The sequence below is a fragment of the Saccopteryx bilineata genome, chromosome 2 (assembly GCF_036850765.1).
Source record: "Saccopteryx bilineata isolate mSacBil1 chromosome 2, mSacBil1_pri_phased_curated, whole genome shotgun sequence".
Taxonomy (NCBI): Eukaryota; Metazoa; Chordata; class Mammalia; order Chiroptera; family Emballonuridae; genus Saccopteryx; species Saccopteryx bilineata.
The window spans coordinates 250,860,260-250,880,317 of NC_089491.1; the positions used below are offsets into that span (position 1 = coordinate 250,860,260).

Below are 20,058 nucleotides of genomic sequence, written 5' to 3' on the forward strand. Positions count from 1 at the left end.
GGTGCCTCAGAAGCCAAACAGGATACGGGAGGCTGAGATGAGCAGAAAAATGTGGAGAACACGAATGCCAATGTGATTCAGATCCCAGGCCCAGACTGGATAGAAAGGAGAGAACAACTGACCTAAATTTCACTTGAGTAAAGGAGGGGAAAAGGGAGAAACTCACCGAGGACGAGGACGAGGACGGTCAGCTGGGTCCCTCCTCTGAACACAGCACACAGTGACACAGCCTCGAACACAAACCTCCTGTCACCCCTCCACCCCTGCCCAAGCCCACCTGCAGCTGCATGGGAGACCCCAAGTCCACCAGCCTCCCTGTCATGGGGGCTGGTCTGGCCGATGGGAGGGTGAGGGGGAGTGGCCCCCTCTCCACCGGCAACTTCACTTTTTTTGGGGGCGACCGTCCATCCATCATCCCCAGTCCTGGAGGGAATGTCTGAGAGTTCCATCATATTTCAAGGAACTTACAGTCCTGGAAGGAGCTGTGTGTCTGGCTCCTTGGGGAATGTCAGGCAGAAGAATTGAGAAGTCCCGTTTACAGCCCAGAGAAGATGGAGCCTGTGCCATTTGCAGAGATGAGGACCAGAAGAAGGTTCTGGATGCCACCCATGTCCTGAACACATGATCTATGGGGCCATGTTTGCAGTAGCAACTGTGTGTGCATGAGTGTGTGTGTGAGTATGTATTACGTGTGCGTGCGAGGTCAGTTAGTGAGAACATGTGTGTCTGCAGTCCTGTCTGTATGACCGCTCAGATCCCCACCTTTGTCAGCTTGTAGGACAGTGATCTTCCAGGTTCTTGGGTTCCATTCTAGGTTCCTAAGAAGGTGAGTCAGTTTGGAGACATGTTCATGGCTCATTCCCAGGGTCACATCTTGTCTTTAAATTCGTGGCCCCATTGGCCACCCATGGCTGCTCTGACATTAGAGTTTGGATGGGGTCAGTGGTGGGCTGGCCTCTAAGGCACCGAAAGAGAGCAGAGCTGGTCACAAACTCCCATGAGGCTTGATTAAAGCTGGGGCCCCCGTGACATGGGTGGGAGGGGTGGCTCTGGGCACATTGTGAAAACAAGTGGCCAGGGTCCAGGGATCGAGAGTTCTGTACTGAGAGTGACAGTGAGGGTGGAGGGAACAGGGCACGTGGTAGTGTCTGTGACAGGCAGGAGCAGGTGGGGGTGCTAAGGAAGGAAGAATGCTGTAGACTGGGAGGATGAGAAATCCCGGATGCAGTGGAGCCATGGAAGACGTGCGAGTGGGAAGACTGAGGATTCTGGGGAGGGAGCTCAGGCACCACTCTGGTTTCCATGGGGACCAAGGGTGTGGGCATGGTCCACAAGACAAAAGCAAGATTAGGGAAAATGTGGGGAGTGCACTTTCCTGGGTTGTGCTGCCCCAGCTCCTCTCTGGAACATTCTCTGGGTATTCTGGGGGAGAGCAAAACTTTGTGAGGGAAACATAAAGACTCCTTCACTGGATTCTTTTCCACAAGGTCAAAGGACTGTGTTCTTCCTTGGGGACAATTGAATTCTAGATCAAGGTACATAAACAAAACCAAGCAGAGAGTATGATGTCTCATTGACAATAAGAACATTTTATTGACAGTTGATTAGGTGCTGGGGAAGAAAAGATGGGTGTCTGGGCAGTGAGATCCTCCTGGGGATCCTGAGTCCCTCAAAGGTTGGGGACTCAGGGTCCTAGGAACACTCTGAGGGGACAAGTTTCTTCTCCACGGTGCTCCCCTCGTGCGTGACCTGGCAGCTGTAGCTGCTGCTGGATTTCCACTTGTCGGGCGTCAGGCTCAGGTAGCTGCTGGCCGCGTACTTGTTGTTGCTCTGTTTGGAGGGCTTGGTGGTCTCCACGCCCTGGGAGACGGGGCTGCCATTGGCCTTCCAGGCCACCTGCACGCTGCCTGGGTAGAAGTCACTGACGAGACACACCAGTGTGGCCTTGTTGCTGCTGAGCTCCTCAGAGGAGGGCGGGAACAGAGTGACCGAGGGTACGGACGGGGGCTGACCTGTGGGGTGAAGGAGGAGCAGGAGGTCAGAGTCTCAGAACCATTCTGGGAGCTCCTTACTTCAGTTTTGATGTGGGGACACGATCCTTAGGACCCAACCTGGGTCCCTAGTCCAGGGACCACTCTGGGTTTGAGGCTCACGCCAGAGAGACCGGTTTGGGTTTCCCCTCACACAACTCTTTTTCTTCCTGTGATAACTGGAGTCTGGACACCCAAATTACTGTCCTGAGAGCCATCAAGATACTGGCCTTTTCTGAGACATCTGATGTTCATTCTCCCGCTCTGCTTCCTTTTGACATTATAACAGCTTTGTGTGGGGATTTCTGTCTTTTATCAGAGAAGAAGATGGTGCTCTGACCTCCCATGGGGTCAGTCTGGGGGCATTTGTGAACCTCCATATCTGCTCTGAGCCTTTGTCCTATGGGGTCTGTTTCTACTGAAACCTGCCTCTCCTGATCCTCTCTAATGGGGGAAATATTTGATGGTCAGGGAGAGTCTGTCTGGCTTCCTTAGGTCTCTCCCACCTGCAGACTTGATCTGAAGTTCCCCTCTGGTAGTTGATTATTCTAAGAATTTCCTGCTGAGGCATCTGCCCCTGTTCCCTCCCTCAGAGATTCAAGCTTCTGGGGAGTGTGTCCCCTGAGAGCCTATAGTCACCCCGTTCCCTCTCTGCTGTCCTCCATTCTCCTCCCAAGTCTTAGCCTCCAGGGCATTCCCTGCCCCAGTCTGTCCTCCCTCCTGTGAGGTCCTGTGGGTCTCAGGCTGGCTGAAGCCTCCGCATGGCAGCTCCATGGAGGCTGCTGGAGCCCCTCCACCCTGCAAGGTCGCCAGCCCTGGACTTGAGTCCCACGGCCCCAGGAGCTTTTCTGAAAAGCTAACCCTTGTGACCCCAGACTCGGCTCAGAGCACTCGGGGTCCCACTAGAGTCTCCATGTTTTTATCCCTCAGTACTGCTAGTCCCCTCTTACCCAATGAAACGAGGGTCCAAGGGACCCCAAGATACAAACCTGTTTGAACAGGAGTCCATAAAGGGAGACAGAGCAGAACAAGTCTAGGACCCAGCCTGATTCTAGCAGACAGACAGAAGGGTCTACAGGTCATCTTGTCTATTTCTTTGTCTCTGGGGTCAGAGGTGAAGGGCTGATGGTGACCAATGGAGACAAGCAGGGCAGTAGGAACAAGGAGAGGAAGAAATCATGACCCCAGAGACTGCGATCCTGGGTGAAAGCTTGGTTACAGGCTGAGACAAGAAAAAGGACAAAAACAACAGAAAATTGCCCAAAGCTGTAGGAGAGCAGGGAAGGAGGGGGAAGGAGAGACTCACCTAGGACGGTCAGCTGGGTCCCTCCGCCGAACACCCAACACTGTGACACAGGCTCGTACAAAAACCTCTCTCTGGGAGGCCCCTGCCCCCTACCCCCCAGAGCCACTCCCCCACCCGGCAGCTGTGATGGAGGAAGCCTGGACCACTGCATGGGGCGTTTAATGTCCCCACCCTAGCTCCCACCCCCTGTGTAACAGGACAGGTGACCCTTTGTGCTCAGGAGTAGGAACCCTGAAAACCCAGGCCCTGAATGTAGTTGTTGTCTTGGATACCATTTTCCCATGACCTTCCCCCTATGTTGACTTTGGGAGATTTCCCTTCCACTCCCAGAATCTGGTGTCAAATGATGGGGTGGTAGTCCATTGATACTCTGTTTTATTCAAAGAAACACATGAGAAGCACCCTGACCATGGTCCTAAATACTATATCCAACTTAAGGTAACTCAGATCAATGGTTGATTCCAGGACTAGGGCAGAAAGGCACAAGGTAAGCACTGAACTTGTTGTCACTTATAATAGGAGCCATTGATGCTTCTGGCATCATGTTGGGGAACCCAGGAGCCACCTGAAGAGTCTCCCAGTGGATAAATTCCATCATTTGCAACCAGATTACCACCATCACTACAGGATAACTGCAATGTATTCACACAGTAGATATATTCACATCTAGACTTTACGATGGTATTAAATATTAATTTTCCCCTTGGTTGTTTGGAAGAGAATCACGTCATTGTATTGTAATTTGGTAAATAAAAAGGAGGAATCTTAATTTCACCTTTTTTATTTGAGTACAAACACACTCTTGGGTGAGGTAAGAGCAGCTATAGGCACCTGGGGTCTGAGCCACAGTGGGTGTGGGGCATGAGCTCCAGGATAGGGGATCTGGGCGCCGTGTCACCAGGGGAGCCTGACCAGGCTGTAGCCCTGAGGCCACACTCACATTGCCCTGAGGGGTTCTGTTCTGCCTCGGTTCACTCCTGGATTCCCGTTGACATGTCTTCCCTTGGATATCATGGGTGATCTTTCAGTGCCCAGGAAGGTATCCTTTGTCATTCCGTGTCTTCCCTCATGATGGCTGACATCACCTGCTCCATCCATAAACCAGTGTCTCTCTGTGCAGGACTTGTCAGTGTTTTTACTTAGCTAGATTTATTGTGAAAGTTTCAAAAATGTACTATGGGATACATTGTTCTAAGATTTCTATGGCTCATTGGTGAAAGGCCAGCAACAAAACCCTCACCCTGTAATGTTTCTCCATACTGGATTTCTTGAGGGAACAAGAACTGAAATCTTTGTTCCTCTAAGAACATGGCTCGTCCCAAGGGTCTTCTTTCCCCCTATTTCTACCTCAGACCCACTGCTGCCCTCTGGACCCTCCTCCTATCTCCCCGACTCTGAAGCAGTGCCCAGAAGCCTTCCCTCAGCCCTTCCCCATCCCAGTGACAAGGACTGCGTCCAGACCTGACCCCACAGGAGGATTCATCCTCTGGGTCATGGCTCCCCAGTAAAAGAGGCCACTGGACCCAGGGGAGTTAGGTGGGTGGCTGGCCTGGGGAACAGGATTCCATGCTGGAGCTTCCCCTTCCATGGGGGCTGCCACCCCTCAGCCCAGAGACATGGTCGACACAGAGCACACGTCAGAAATGTCAGATGATAGATGATCAGGTCTTTATTCGGGAGAAGGAGAAGTGGGGAGGGAGTGAGACCTGCCCAGTCTGAGCAGACCAGGGCAGGAGTCTCAGGGCTACAGTGGGGAGTGCGGAATGTGGTGTCTGGCCGAGAGTTATTGGCTCAGAGTCCTAGGAACACTCTGACGGGACAAGTTTCTTCACTTCGGTGCTCCCCTCGTGCGTGACCTGGCAGCTGTAGCTGCTGCTAGATTTCCACTTGTCGGGCGTCAGGCTCAGGTAGCTGCTGGCCGCGTACTTGTTGTTGCTCTGTTTGGAGGGCTTGGTGGTCTCCACGCCCTGGGTGACGGGGCTGCCATTGGCCTTCCAGGCTACCTGCACGCTGCCTGGGTAGAAGTCACTGACGAGACACACCAGTGTGGCCTTGTTGCTACTGAGTTCCTCAGAGGAGGGCGGGAACAGAGTGACCACGGGGGAGGACTTGGGCTGACCTGTGGGTGGGGGAAGAGTAGGAGTTCAGAGGTTTGTTGCCTATTGTGGGAGCTTGTCACCTGAACCTTGAAGTAAGTACAGATAAGTTTATGATGTCCTATCAGGCCTTCTAGTTTTGGAACCACTCTCAGTCAAGGGTCCTTGCCATGGAGGACGTTTTGTGGTGGTCTTAAAACAACCTTCCATTTTCCTGAGAGACCCTGAGCCTGAACACCTGTCCTGAGCCTGTTTGGACCCCTGCCTCTCACACAGAGGTTGGACTCTCACCCTCCTTGCTCTTCCTCTTTGTTATTCCTGATAGGGTCTGTCTTTGCCAGTCTGTCTGTTTGTCCTCAGAAAAGATAATGTGATCCCTCTTACCTCCTATCAAGTCAATCTATGGACATGCCTGACCTGATACTCTGTGCTGGGGGCCTTAGAGTCTTTGTGTTAAGGTGTCATTTTTCCCTTTTCCCAAATATATCTTTACCAAACCTTCTCTAGCAGGGTAATATCTTTGCTAATCAAACAGAAGTCTCTCTGTCTGTCCTGGGTCTCTTTGTACGTTTAGTATCCCCCGCCCTGTTCACACAGATTGGGCATATCGCCAGAGCTTTCACACCATAGACTCTGCCTTTCTCTGTGCAAGAAAGTCTGTCCTGCAGAGACCAGGCAACACCATGTCCTCATACCCTGTCCTTCCCTGACCCTTCCCCAAGCACCTTCTCCTCCCCGCTGGGTCGCATCTCTTGCATGTTCCCTGGGTCCAGGCCAGCTCAGGGTTCTGCACGGCAGCTCTTTGAGGGCCCAGGGGAGCCCTTCCACCCCTGTGACATTCCCAGCCCTTGATAATGAGTTCTACAGTCCCCTGAACCTCTGATCTGTGTCTCTAACCTCGGCCCTGAGTGTTCCAGGTCACTTTCTAACTAGTCCTTATCCTCTCTTCCCCTTGAAATGGGCCTCTAGTGACCCCCAGAAATAAATCAGTCCAATAGGAACCCAGAAAGGGAAACAGAAGAGAGCCTGTCTAAAGTGCAGCCTGACCCTGACACAGACCCTGACAGACACATAGGAGAGTTGACAGGTCATCGTGTCTGTTCCTCTGGGGTCAGAAGTGAAGGACTGATGGTGACCAGTGGAGGCAGACAAGACAGTAAGAAGAGCAGGCGTGGGAAAAGGTCAGAGTTCAAGGGCCGGGATCCTGCATTAAATCTTGTACACAAGCTGAGACAAGACCCAGAAAAAGAACAAAAGTAGTAGAAAATTGCCCAAACCTCTGGAATAGTAAGGAAGAAGGGGGAAGGAGAGACTCACCTAGGACGGTCAGCTGGGTCCCTCCGCCGAACACCCAACACTGTGACACAGGCTCGTACAAAAACCTCTCTCTGGGAGGTCCTGCCCCCTACCTCCCTGAGCCCCCCACCTGCAGCTGTGATGGAGGAAGCCTGGGCCACTGCCCCAGGCTGGTGTCTGCTCTGCTTGGGGGCACTTAATGCCCCCACCCCAACTTCCATCTTTACCATGTAACAGGGCAGGTGACCCTATATGCTCAGTAGTAGAGTCCCTGGATAGAACATAGTTGTTGTCTTGGATCTCAGTTTTCCATAACTTTCCCCAGGATTGGGTATGGATTTATTGGAATGCATCTTTTCCCCCACTAAGGAGTGGTGTTCCATAGAAGTGAGCAGAAAGTCTGCTCTCTTTGGGTTGACAGAACATGATTAGTGAAATCATAGGGTTGCAATCCATTCTCCAATGGGGAGGGTCTAAAGGTCCATTGATGCTCTGCCTTATGCACAGGGAGACATGAGCAGCATTCCAATCCTGGTCCTAAATTCTCCCTCTCACTAACTGAAACTCGGATCAATGGACAATTTCAGGCCTCGGGCAGGAAAGGCACAAAGATAAACACTAAACATGTTGGTACCCAGAAAGTAAAAGCCATTGAAATTCTCGGGGTCCTGTCAGGGCACCCAGGAGTCACCAGAAGAGGCTCCCAGTGGACAAATGTCCATCATCTGCAGCCACATTGCCGTCATCACTAGAGAAGAACTGCTGCCTATTCACACAGCAGATGCATGGACATGCTAGGGTTTGTACACTATCAAATATTAATTCTTTTTGTTGAAGAATGGCGGGGAACTGCAATATCATTCTGTAAAGTGGTGGACAAAAGGCAAGAGTCTCCATTTCTCCTTTTTCACTAGAGTATGAAACACCCTATAGCATGAAGAATGGGCAGCCAAGGCCCTCTCTTCATGACATGTGGCAGCCTCCCAGGAGGAGGACAGAACTGAGTGTCCCAATGACGCAGTCCTTCCTACTGAATTTTGAGCATGAGATGCAGTTGATGTCACAAAAAGGGTGACAGTTCAACATGTCGGGCCTTTGAGGGGTGTATCCCACCCTCTTGGGAAGCAGTCTTGCCAAAAGGTCACACCTGAATTTTTTGTGTTCTTTTGATCCACAAGTCACTTCCAATTGTTTCTAGGGACACACTGTTATTTTTTTAGGTTCTTAACTTTCCAAGACATAGGAGAAATAGTTACAGATGAAAAGATATGATGTCTAGAATTTGTTTCAAATATTTTGCTGCAGGTCAGCATCAATAATGAATTGTTGATTTTGAGACCAAGAACGTGAGGGTTCTTTGATAAGAACGTGAGGGTTATTATTCCTCTGTCTCATTCTGTGTTTTCATATGTTCATGATAAATACCTATAATAGAAACAGGAGTTAGTCTTTGGGTGGTTTCTGTTCACAGTGGCTGGATTTTAGCACTCTGCTCAGCAGGGCCAGTGAGACAAGGAGCATCTGGGTGGTCCCCTCCTGTGGTGTGGGGGTTTCAACTTCCATATCTTGGACATCTTGTTTCCTTCCACTTCCTAGGCTTCCTTAGGGACAGATGTGGCTGTAATCAGGCTCAAAGTGGGGGCTCTTTGTGGTTCCAGAGCTCCTGTCTTTGAAGGATTTGTTCCTGGGTTGTCCTGTCTGCCCAGCTGATCTAGTAAAGGCAGCTTCATGCCCTACCCCCAAATCCCAGGACACTGAAGACTGACATAACAGCTAGGCCTACACCTCTGCAAGGTTGACCTGGCCTTCCTCAAACCCTGGGAAGGAGTGCATCTCTGAGACCAGCTACGGTGTATTTTGGGGGATGAGCCACAATGAGTGAGGGGCCAATGAGCCTGAATGCAGGGGGTCTGGGGGTGCTGAATTCCCAGAAAGCCTCACTTTGCTATAGTCCAGGGGCCACACACTGCCCTGAGCTTGGCATTCCTGACCTAACTCTACTCCTCAATCCATTTGACATGGCCTCTGTTAGACATCACTGGATGCCTCTTCTGTGCCCAGGATGGCGCCCTTTGTCATTCATCTGGCTGTCTCTTGTCTCCCATTCTTGAGGGCTGACATTACCTGCTCCATCTTTTAATAAAGCCTAAAAAACTCTCTCCCTGACCTGACTTCTGATGTTGGCTGTTCATGACAGAGATCCCCACCTTGAGTCTAACCCTGATTCAGACCCATCAGAATGTAAATAGCTTTTTTGAGTGTCGGACCCACCCCTGTTCTCAACAACCATGAACACTGCTGTCTTGACAAGTATTCCAGGGCTCCCCGACTTGGTAGGGGGCATGAAGATGACTTGGAACTTGTGAGCCTTTCTGATTTGAAACTGTTTCTCTGCTGCAGGACTTGTCAGTGTATTTAGCTAATATTTCCCGTGGAAGTTTGAGAAATATACTTATGAAATGCATTGATAAAAGCTTTCTATGTTCTCCCTGGAGAAGGGCCAACCACGAAACTCTCACCACCTTGTAATAGTTCTCCCTACAGGATCCTTGAGGGAATAAGAAAGTTAAATATCTGTTCTTCTAAGAACATGGTCTTGACCCAAGGATCTTCTTCTTCCATGTTCCTCCCTTGACTTACTGCTGCCTTCCTGGAAAGTATTCTTTTCTCTGAGATCCCTGCACGGGGGACTCAATCCCCTGAGCTCAGCTCTTCCCCCTTCTCAGGTGATAAAGACTGTATCCAAGGAGACAGCCTTGTCGGACAAAGTCATGCTATGAATAGGACTTCTTCCGAGTACTCAGATCACACTGGTCCCTGGGAAATAATAGGTAAGTGGAAAATATAGGCGAATGGGATCTAATGATGGAGTTCCCTTGCCACTGGGCAGAGACCTCTCAGCTGAAAGATGTGATCAGACACAGCACACAACACAATTGTAAAATGATGAATGATTAGAATTTTATTAAGGGGATGTAGAATGGGGGAGGGAGTGAGAACTGCCCAGTCTGAGCTGACTGGGACAGGTGTCTCAGGGCTACAGTGAGAGGTTGTGGAATGCGGTGTCTGGCTGAGTAGGGCCCCTGGAGATGGGGGGGGGCTTATGTTCCTAAGAACACTCTGAGGGGACAAGTTTCTTCTCCACGGTGCTCCCCTCGTGCGTGACCTGGCAGCTGTAGCTGCTGCTGGATTTCCACTTGTCGGGCGTCAGGCTCAGGTAGCTGCTGGCTGCGTACTTGTTGTTGCTCTGTTTGGAGGGCTTGGTGGTCTCCACGCCCTGGGTGACGGGGCTGCCATTGGCCTTCCAGGCCACGGTCACACTGCCTGGGTAGAAGTCACTGACGAGACACACCAGTGTGGCCTTGTTGCTGCTGAGCTCCTCAGAGGAGGGCGGGAACAGAGTGACCGAAGGTGCGGATGGGGGCTGACCTATGGGGTGGAGGACGGGCAGGAGGTTAGAGGCTCAGTATCCATCCTGATGGATGGGTACTTACCTCAGTCTTGATGTAGGGATAGCTCCTTTAGGATGATGGAATGGACCTCAGTCTGGTTTTTTGTCCCTTATGTCAGGTCATGGATGGGAGGTGACACTCATCTCCTGTTGGGAGAACCTCAGTGCCTAACTTGGGGGTCCTGGTCGCTTGTCCCTTACTGTTTCTTCCTCAGGCTCACAGTCCTCATGAGCTCCCAGCCCTTCCTCTGTTCCCTTGTGCTGACTCCTTCACCTTGACAGCTCATCTGTCCTCAGAGACCTGGGCCATCTGTCTGTCTGAGGTCTCCCAGCTGATTGCCCTCCCCAGGGTCTTCACACAGGACGTGTGTCTGTTCTGGGTTTCGACTGTCCTCCATTCAAGAAGGGTGTTTCATGCTCACATTCCCCTAATCTCATGGTTGCAGCCCTCTGCTCCCCTCCCCACAGAGAACACTCATGGGCTCCAAAGGTGGGGATGGGATGTCAGCCACAGGGCTGGGTTCAGGGGGTGAACGTGGGTTTCCTTGGGTCATAACTGCTCTGTTCTTGGTTTGGGTCTGGGTCTGTTCTGAGGGATCTCCCAGTCCTGTGAGGACAGATATTGGCAGAATTTGTCTGTCCTAGGGCATCTGTCTGCCTGGTAGGGCCTGTTTTTTTTTTTTTTTTATAATATCTGTCTCTGGAAGAGTCCACATTCTGGGCATCTGTTCTGAAGTTTCCCTTCCAGGGGTAAAAAGGTTGGGGCAACCTTTGGGGCCTGAGTGTCCTGACACCTGCCCTGTCTGGGGGTCCTGCCTGTCCTGGAGTTGGAGGAAGGACCGGCATTCTGAGGCCGTCTGACCAGAGACACACCCTTTATTCCTGTACATCAGGGGTCCCCAAACTTTTTACACAGGGGGCCAGTTCACTGTCCCTCAGACCGTTGGAGGGCCAGACTCTAAAAAAAACTATGAACAAATCCCTGTGCACACTGCACATATCTTATTTTAAAGTAAAAAAACCAAAACAGGAACAAATACAATATTTAAAATAAAGAACAAGTAAATTTAAATCAATCAACTGATCAGTATTTCAATGGGAACTATGCTCCTCTCACTGACCACCAAGGAAAGAGGTGCCCCTTCCGGAAGTGCGGCGGGGGCCGGAAACATGGCCTCAGGGGGCCGCAGGTGGCCTGCGCCCCGTAGTTTGAGGACCCCTGCTGTACATCGTGCTTGGCTTCCTCGTCCTTCTCTCCTCGTCCCCAGGACACAGCCCCTCACTAGCCTCTCACTAGCTATCCCACGAGTGATACCCACATATATTTTAGCAGATTCCAGCCTTTTTTTCACATCCCTTGGCCGTTTGCTGAGCCCCCATCTTCCATGGTCCTTGAACCCTGCTATTCTCCCAAGACTTTATCTAGGCTCAGAGGGCTGAGGGAGCCCCACTTCCCAGAGTCTTGGGGAACAGGTCCCCTGGAAAGTGACCTCAAGGTCACTATGTGGAGGGGCAGGATGGGTTCCCTGGGATCTTTCCATCCTGTCCTATCAGGTGCCTCAGAATCAAAACAGACTACTTACTGAGGGCACTGATAGGCAGGCAAAACAGGTGAATATTACAGAATGCCACACTAAATCAGACTCCAGACGCAGACTAGCAGGAAAAGAGAGAAAAGTCAACCCTAATTTTACAGAGAACCCCAGGAGGAAGGAAAAGGGGGGACTCACCAAGGACGGTCAGCTGGGTCCCTCCCCCGAACACAGCACACTGTGACACAGCCTCGAACACAAACCTCCTGTCACCCCTCCACTCCTGCCCAGACCCACCTGCAGCTGCACGGGAGACCCAGAGTCCAGCCCCTTTGTCATGGGTGCTGATCAGTCAGATGGGGGGGGGTGAGATAGGGTGAACCCTGAGAATATAATTTTGATTTTATGGAGTTTTATGATTCTATGTATTTTAGGTCATGGATAACGTTGCAGAGTGGTGATGGTGTCTAGTACTGAATCAGAATTTTCACCTAATTTCATCTTAGGGAAGAAGTGTGCCCTGGCCCAGCTCGTGTCATATGGTCATGGAGAAGTTGGTGAGCAGAACTGTTAATGCACCGGGATCATGCAGCTGGGACCCCTTTGCAGTGCTGGGAATTCTGGGGAGTCCTGATGCCCTCACATTCTCAGGAGATGAGATCCTGCAGAGTTCGGGGGTGGGAATGGAAAGTATGGGTGGGAGGACAGTCACGGTCACTCCCAGCACCAAGGCCCGTCTGCAGGGCCCAGAGCTCTAGTGTCCCTGCACTCGGCTGGGCCAGTCTCAGGGTTTGGTGGGACAGTCACTGAGAGCCTTCTGAGCACAGTTTGAACAGGATTTTCCTGCGGAGGTGCATGGACTGAATTAAAGCTCTCATGGCTGGTTCAGAGCCTGTTGCAGTGGGAGAGGTGGTCATTGCTCCCAGCACAGTAATTTCTGTGAGCTTTGTGTGAGACTGTCAGTTGTCATCTTACACTCCTTTGGAGTGACACATGTCCTGGTTCTGCAAAGACACTAGCACAGGCTGCACCACAACCTGTGAAACACACTGTATAAATGATCTAAACCTTCATGTGTGAGTGGAGTGCCGACACCCTGGCCACAGCCTACATTCTAGGTCCTGTCAGTCATCTGCAGCGTTCACTCAAGGGACACACAGGCCGCATCTTTCTCTCTCTGACATGGCATCATGCCTAGTGGACACTCTTTCATTATCCCCAGATCAGCCCTTGGTGGAGGCCAGGCCCCCTCCCACGCACTTCCTCAGGTGTCTAGGTCTCACTCTCAACCCCGGCCTGGAATGTTCTTTTGTCTTGTCACTGGTTGTCTCTGGATATTACAACCCAGGACTGCAGCGACAGGCCTGTCTGTGTTCGTATCCACTATGGTCTCCGCTGTAGCACCCTCTGCCTGAGTTTTCTGGATCTATTCAGAACAATAGCCTCTGAGGGCATTTTGTAAATGGGCATGTGTCTGTATGAACAATATGTGTGTGAGTGTATGTTTATGTGCATTTGTATGAGTGTGTATATCTATGTATGTGCACAAGTCTGTGTGTGCAAGTGTGTGTGTGAGTGTGTGTTAAAGTCCAGATTTGACTTCTAAGGAGATGAGCAGTTTACAGAGTAGTCAATGGCCCATTCTGTGAGTCTGACTCTTGACAGAGGCGCAGGCAGGTCACCTGAGAAGAGGGAACATTAGATCTTGTGATAGGATCAGTGGTGGTCTTGTCTGTAGGAGATGGAGAGAGCAGACTTCTCTTCTGGGGGCCTTTCATACAGCTAGGACCCCAGTGATACATGTGACAAGTGTTACCAGAGGGTCATGCAGGGGAGTGCAAAAGTGAGTGGCCAGGGCCCGGAGACTGAAGGTCTTATGATGAGCATGTCAGCGAGGGACTGATAAGTGAAGCACAGTGCATGTCCAGGGAAGCAGGAGTTGGGGGAGCCACTATAATATAAGCAAAAGGGTAGTCTAGCCACTGAGAATGAGAAGTTTCCAGATGGGGTAGAAAGCTATAAAAGGCAAGTGAATGGGAAGACTGAGGATTTGGGGGAGGAATCCATGGGGATTCCATGGAGACCAAGGAAAGTGGGCCCTGTGGGTGAACATCAGCCACAGGAGGAAGTGAGATTAGGGAAAGTATAAAAGGTGGGCTCTTCTGGGTCACGATTCCCTTATCTTTTGTTCTTGAACATTCTACGGGCACGTCTAGATAGGAAGGAAATTCCCCCTTAAGAAAACATGGAGGCTTTTTTTTGGCTCCTTTCCCACACTTCCAAAGAATTGTATTCCAATTTGGGGGTGGTGGAGTTCTGGGGGCCATGCACAAATGAACAGAAAGCCTGATATCTGAGAATGATGATACTTTATTGAGAGTTATTGGGTTCAGGGAGAAGGGTGACTGGGGGTGGGTAAGGAGATTTTGCAGGGGTCATGTGGTTCCATCACCCAGAAGTCGGAGCTCAGGGTCCTAGGAACACTCTGAGGGGACGACTGTCTTCTCCACGGTGCTCCCCTCGTGCGTGACCTGGCAGCTGTAGCTGCTGCTGGATTTCCACTTGTCGGGCGTCAGGCTCAGGTAGCTGCTGGCCGCGTACTTGTTGTTGCTCTGTTTGGAGGGCTTGGTGGTCTCCACGCCCTGGGTGACGGGGCTGCCATTGGCCTTCCAGGCCACCTGCACGCTGCCTGGGTAGAAGTCACTGACGAGACACACCAGTGTGGCCTTGTTGCCGCTGAGTTCCTCAGAGGAGGGCGGGAACAGAGTGACCGAGGGCGCTGACTTGGGCTGACCTGTGGGTGGGGGAGGAAGAGGACATCAGACACACAGAACCACCCTGAGAGCTCCTTACCTCAGTCTTGATGTGCGGTCATGTCCTCAGAACCCGATTTGGGTCCAAGTCCAAGGACAGTTTGAGGTTCATGCCACAGAGACTGGTTTGAGATTTACCCCAGACAGTTCCTTTCCATCAGGAGGCTGGAGATCTGCCACCACTGTCCTCAGACCCTCCAAGGCACTGTCCATTCACACAGACTTCTGACCTTTATCCTCCTGTCTACCTCTTCCTGATATTCTAATGGGGTCTGTGTGGGGACATCTGTTCTTCATCAGAAAAGATGATGGGTGCTCCAACCTTTTGTGGGGTTAATCTTGGGGCATTTTGTGAACCTCCATACCTGCTCTGAGCGTTTGTCCTATAGGATCTGCTTCTACTGAAACCTGCCTCACCTGGTCCTCTCTAATGGGAGAAATATTTGCTGGTCAGGGAGAATCTTTTTGCCTGTCCTTAGATCTCTCCCACCTGCCTACTTGACCTGAGGCTCCCCTCTCGTAGAGGATTATCTTGAAGATTTCCAGCTGAGGTATCTGCCTCCTGTTCCCTTAGACCAGCGGATCTCAACCTTTCTAATGCCGTGACCCCGCAATACACTTCCTCATGTTGCGGTGACCCCAAACCAAAAAATAATTTTGGTGGCTACTTCATAACTATAATTTTGCTACAGTTATGATTCGGAATGTAAATACCTGATATGCATTATGTATTTTCCGATGGCTTTAGGCGACCCCGCCAGGGTCACGACCCACAGGTTGAGAACCGCTGCCTTAGACATTCGAGCTTCTGGGGACTGTGTCCCTTGAGACTCTGTAGTCATCCTGTCCTCTCCCCCTTGTTCTCCATTCTCCTCCCAACTCTTAGCCTCCAGAGTACTCTTCTTCCCACTTTGTCCTCCCTCCTGCAGGGTGCTGTGGGTCCCAGGCTGGCTGAGGACTCTGCATGGCAGGTCCATGGAGGCTGACAGAGCCTCTCCAACCCTGCCAGGTTGCTGGCCCTGGACCTTAGTCCCACCTGAGGTCCTGAGAGTCTCCCTGAAAGTCTGACCCTCGTGACCCCAGATTCATCTCTGAGACTTATGGGATTTTCTAAAGTTTCCACATGTTCACCTTCAGTATTCTTTGTCTCCTCCTTTCTGTGACATGGGAGCTGATGCGACCCTCCCAGAGACTGAGCTGTTTTAACAACGAAGGAGCCCGTGTAGGGTGAGAGAGCAGAGGAATTCTAAGACTCTGCCTAATTTGTCAGATTGATAGAAGTGTCTACAGATCATCTTGTACATTTCTCTGCCTGTGAAGTCAGAGGTGAAGGGCTAATGATTAGTAGTGAAAACAGAGGGCAGTAAGAACAAGGATACAAAGAGGTCATGACCCCAGAGACTATGATCCTGGGTGAAAACTTGGGTACAAGTGAGACAAGTCCCAGAAAAAGAACAAAATTAGCAGAAAATTACCTGAATCTCTGGAATGGCAAGGAAGGAGGGGGAAGGGAAGACTCACCTAGGATGGTCAGCTGGGTCCCTCCGCCGAACACCCAACACTGTGACACAGGCTCGTACAAAAACCTCTCTCTGGGAGGTCCTGCCCCCTATCCCCCTGAGCCCCCCACCTGCAGCTGTGATGGAGGAAGCCTGTGTCATGCCCCAGGCTGGTGTCTGCTCTGCATGGGGAATTACCCCCCACCCTGCCCAGATTTCATTCACTATATGTAACAGGACAGGTAACTCCATGTGCTCAGCAGTGGGAACCTTGGAAAACCAGGAACCTGAATGTAGTTGTCTTGGATTCTATTTTTCCATGAGTTCTCCAGCATTGGGAATGGATTTACTGGAGAACATCTTTGTCACTAAAGAGGAGGTTCCATAGAAAAGAAGAGGAGGTCTCTTGTCTCAAGGTTGGCAGGACATGATCCTTGATTAGACCATGTGTTTGGGGTGTCCTCCACCCCCTTTAGGAAGAGGCAGTGCGCTGGAGAGCAGTAGTAATTGGAACATTCTCAGTGACCCCAGCTGGACCCAGAGGTTTCAGCCTTATCTTCCTTGAGGATATTCAAGTGTGAGTTTGCCTATTGTGGTACCTCAGCTTGTACTGCAATTAATGCCAGTCTGTCACCATGAATTGGCATTCTGGGGAGACTCCTCTATCACACACAGATTCTGGTGTTATATGTATATCGAGGGGCTGGTGGTCCATTTCTTCCTTATTCAAGAAAAACATGAACAGCACCCCATCCTAAATCCTGTATCCTACATCTAAATCCTAAATCCTGCATCTGACTTAAGGGAACCTGGATCAGTGGTAAATTTTAGGCCAGGGACAACAGGGGCACAAAGTCAACGTTGAACATATTGTCATCCATGATAGGAGCCACTGCTACTCCTGGCGTCATGTCATGTCAGGGAACCCAGGAGCCACCTGTGAGGCTCCCAGTGGATAAATACCATTACTTGCTAAGAGCCTGCCATCGTCACAGAAGGATAACCACAGCGTATTCACACATGAGATATGTTCATAATGTTGAGCTTGCGATGGTATTAAATACTAATTATCTTCTTTATCGGTTAACAGAAAATCAAATCATTGTATTGAAATTTGGTAAAAAAGAAAAAAACACAGAAAGCTTTAATTCACCTTTTTAACTTGAATACAAAAACACTCCAGGGTGAGGTAAGAGCATCTGTAGGCACATTGGGTCTGAGCTACATGGGTGTGGGGCATTGAGCTGAGGGTAGGACATCTGTGCGCCGTGTCACCGCAGAGACTGAATGTATTGGATTCCTGAGGGCACACTCACGCTGCCCTGAGGGGTTCTGTCCTGCCTCAGTCCACTACTGAATTCCCATCCACATTCTGGGATACCCTTTTAGTGCCCAAAAAGGTACCTTTGTAATTTCTTGTCCTCCCTCATGATGGCTGACACCACCTGTTCCATATGTTAACCATGTTTTTTTCTTTCTAGGACTAGTCAGTGTCTTTACTTAGTTAGATTCATTGTGGAAGGTTGAGAACTGTACTTTTAGCCTGTGTTGTTCTAAGATTTCTGCAGCTCTATAATGTCAGGATAAGGAAAAGCCCTCACTCTGTACTGTTTCTCCATACTGGGTGTCCTCAGGGAGCAGAGAAGTGAAATCTTTGTTCCTCTAAGAGCATGGCTCGTCCCAAGGGTCTTCTTTCCCCCTATTTCTACCTTAGACCCACTGCTGCCCTCTGGACCCTCCTCCTATCTCCCCGAATCTGAAGCAGTGCCCAGAAGCCTTCCCTCAGCCCTTCCCCATCCCAGTGACAAGGACTGCGTCCAGACCTGACCCCACAGGAGGATTCATCCTCTGGGTCATGGCTCCCCAGTAAAAGAGCCACTGGACCCAGGGGAGTTAGGTGGGTGGGTGGCCTGGGGAACAGGATTCCATGCTGGAGCTTCCCCTTCCATGGGGGCTGCCACCCCTCTGCCCAGAGACATGGTCGACACAGATACACGTCAGAAATATCAGATGATAGATGATCAGGTCTTTATTCGGGAGAAGGAGAAGTGGGGAGGGAGTGAGACCTGCCCAGTCTGAGCAGACCAGGGCAGGAGTCTCAGCGCTACAGTGGGGAGAGCGGAATGTGGTGTCTGGCCGAGAGTTATTGGCTCAGAGTCCTAGGAACACTCTGAGGGGACAAGTGTCTTCACTTCGGTGCTCCCCTCGTGCGTGACCTGGCAGCTGTAGCTGCTGCTGGATTTCCACTTGTCGGGCGTCAGGCTCAGGTAGCTGCTGGCCACGTACTTGTTGTTGCTCTGTTTGGAGGGCTTGGTGGTCTCCACGCCCTGGGTGACGGGGCTGCCATTGGCCTTCCAGGCCACCTGCACGCTGCCTGGGTAGAAGTCACTGACGAGACACACCAGTGTGGCCTTGTTGCTGCTGAGCTCCTCAGAGGAGGGCGGGAACAGAGTGACGGAGGGTGCGGACGGGGGCTGACCTGTGGGGTGGGTGAGGGACCGGAAGTTAGAGGCTCAGTATCCATTTCGGCAGGTCCTTACCTCAGCTTTAACGTGGGACCAATTTCTCAGGTCCAGGGAATGGACCTCAGTCTGGCTTTTGCTATCCTTTGTCATGTCATTGATGGGAGGTGACACGTAACTCCCACAGGAAGAATCGTCGTCATGCCTGACTTGGGGGTCCTGGTCCCATGTAGCCTATCCTTTCTTCCTCAGGCTCACAGTCCTCATGAGCTCCCAGCCCTCCCCCTGCTACCGCTTTCTGGCTTTTTCACCTTGACAGCTTATCTGCCGTCAGAGACCTGGGCCATCTGTCTGTCTGAGGTGTCCCAGCTGATTGCCCTCCCCAGGGTCTTCACACAGGACGTGCGTCTGTCCTGGGTTTCGACTGTCCTGCATTCGAAAAGGACGTTTCATGCTCACATTCCCCTGCCCTCATGGTTGCAGCCCTCTGCTCCCCTCTCCGCAGAGAACCGTCCCAAACTCCAGAGGTGGGGGTGGGGTGTCAGCCACGGGGCTGGGTTCAGGGGGTGAACGTGGCTTTCCTTGAGCCGCAACTGCACTGTTCTTAGTCTGGGTCTAGGACTGTTCTGAGAGTTCTAGCTGCTCAGTATCGTGATTCTGGGGGAATCTAGCTGTCTTAGGAAGTTTGTATATTTGAATAGTTCGGTCCTTGTCACCTATCTGGGGAGACATCCATGGCCCCTACTCTTGGCATCTGTTTTGACATTTCTTCTCCTGTGGTCAAAGGAGTCAGGCAATCACTGGCAGCTCCATATTGCCCCGACACCTGTTCTGTCTGAGGGACCTTCTGCTCTGGAGGTGAAATGGGGCATCCAGCACCCGAGGCCCTCTCTCGGGAGGCCCCTTCCTGTCTGTGTCCTTGCCTTGACAGTCCTTCTTCTCTCCAGGTCCCCAGTGAAAACTCACTAGTCCCTCAATAAATTTCACCAGACACTTTGAATAGATGCAACACAGTTGTTACACACATACGTCCAGTGGTGTGGGTCCCAGCCTGGCACCCCCAACTCCATGGCCCCGGACCCAGGTGGAATCCTTCTCTCATGATTAGTCAGCCCCTACCTCTCTTAAGACCCAGGGCTCAGAGACTGGCTGGAGCCCAGCATCCCTGAGGCTTGGGGAGAATGTCCCCTGAGAGAGATCTCTGGGTCACAATGAGAAGGGACAGAAAACGGTGCCTGGGAGACCTGTATCCGGTCCCCAGCTGGTGCCTCAGAAACCAGAGAGGAAACAGGGAGTTGGGACAGGCAGAAAAGAGGTGAAGGTTACAGAATGCCAAGATGAAATGAACCCCCGTTTAGACTAAATGGAGAAAGGCATAAAATCAACCCCCAATTCACTCTAAACCCCAAGCAGGAAGGAAAGGGGGAGACTTACCGAGGACGGTCAGCTGAGTCCCGGAGCCGAACACATAACACAGTGACACAGCCTCGAACACAAACCTCCTGTCACCCCCTCCACCGCCTGCCCAGACCCACCTGCAGCTGCACGGGAGCCAAGTCCAGCCTCCTTGTCA

General features: G+C 51.3%; 1 protein-coding gene and 3 gene segments (V, D, J or C); all 4 read right to left on the reverse strand.

Annotated features, from left to right (window-relative positions):
• Positions 1-1,561: 1,561 nt before the first annotated feature.
• LOC136322473 (immunoglobulin lambda constant 6-like) lies at positions 1,562-3,487 on the reverse strand. The segment is given in 2 exon segments: positions 1,562-2,012; positions 3,337-3,487. Coding segments are annotated over 2 exon segments (471 nt in total).
• Positions 3,488-4,982: 1,495 nt separating this feature from the next.
• Positions 4,983-7,465, reverse strand: LOC136322474 (immunoglobulin lambda constant 1-like). The segment is given in 3 exon segments: positions 4,983-5,455; positions 6,750-6,801; positions 7,409-7,465. Coding segments are annotated over 3 exon segments (429 nt in total).
• Positions 7,466-9,672: 2,207 nt separating this feature from the next.
• The window catches only part of LOC136325527 (immunoglobulin lambda variable 4-3-like), a 735,727-nt gene continuing 725,341 nt past the window's right edge, over positions 9,673-20,058 (reverse strand). Inside the window, 2 exon segments of the V gene segment in view lie at positions 9,673-10,157; positions 19,920-19,954. Of these exon segments, the coding sequence occupies positions 9,838-10,157; positions 19,920-19,954 (355 nt within the window).
• On the reverse strand, positions 14,064-18,960 carry LOC136323906 (immunoglobulin lambda-1 light chain-like). The gene is made up of 4 exons (XM_066255893.1): positions 18,945-18,960; positions 18,216-18,502; positions 16,046-16,085; positions 14,064-14,505 (listed from the first exon to the last, which is right to left on the reverse strand). Exons 1-4 carry the CDS (start codon positions 18,958-18,960, stop codon positions 14,186-14,188), a joined length of 663 nt encoding a protein of 220 aa, XP_066111990.1. The 3' UTR covers positions 14,064-14,185.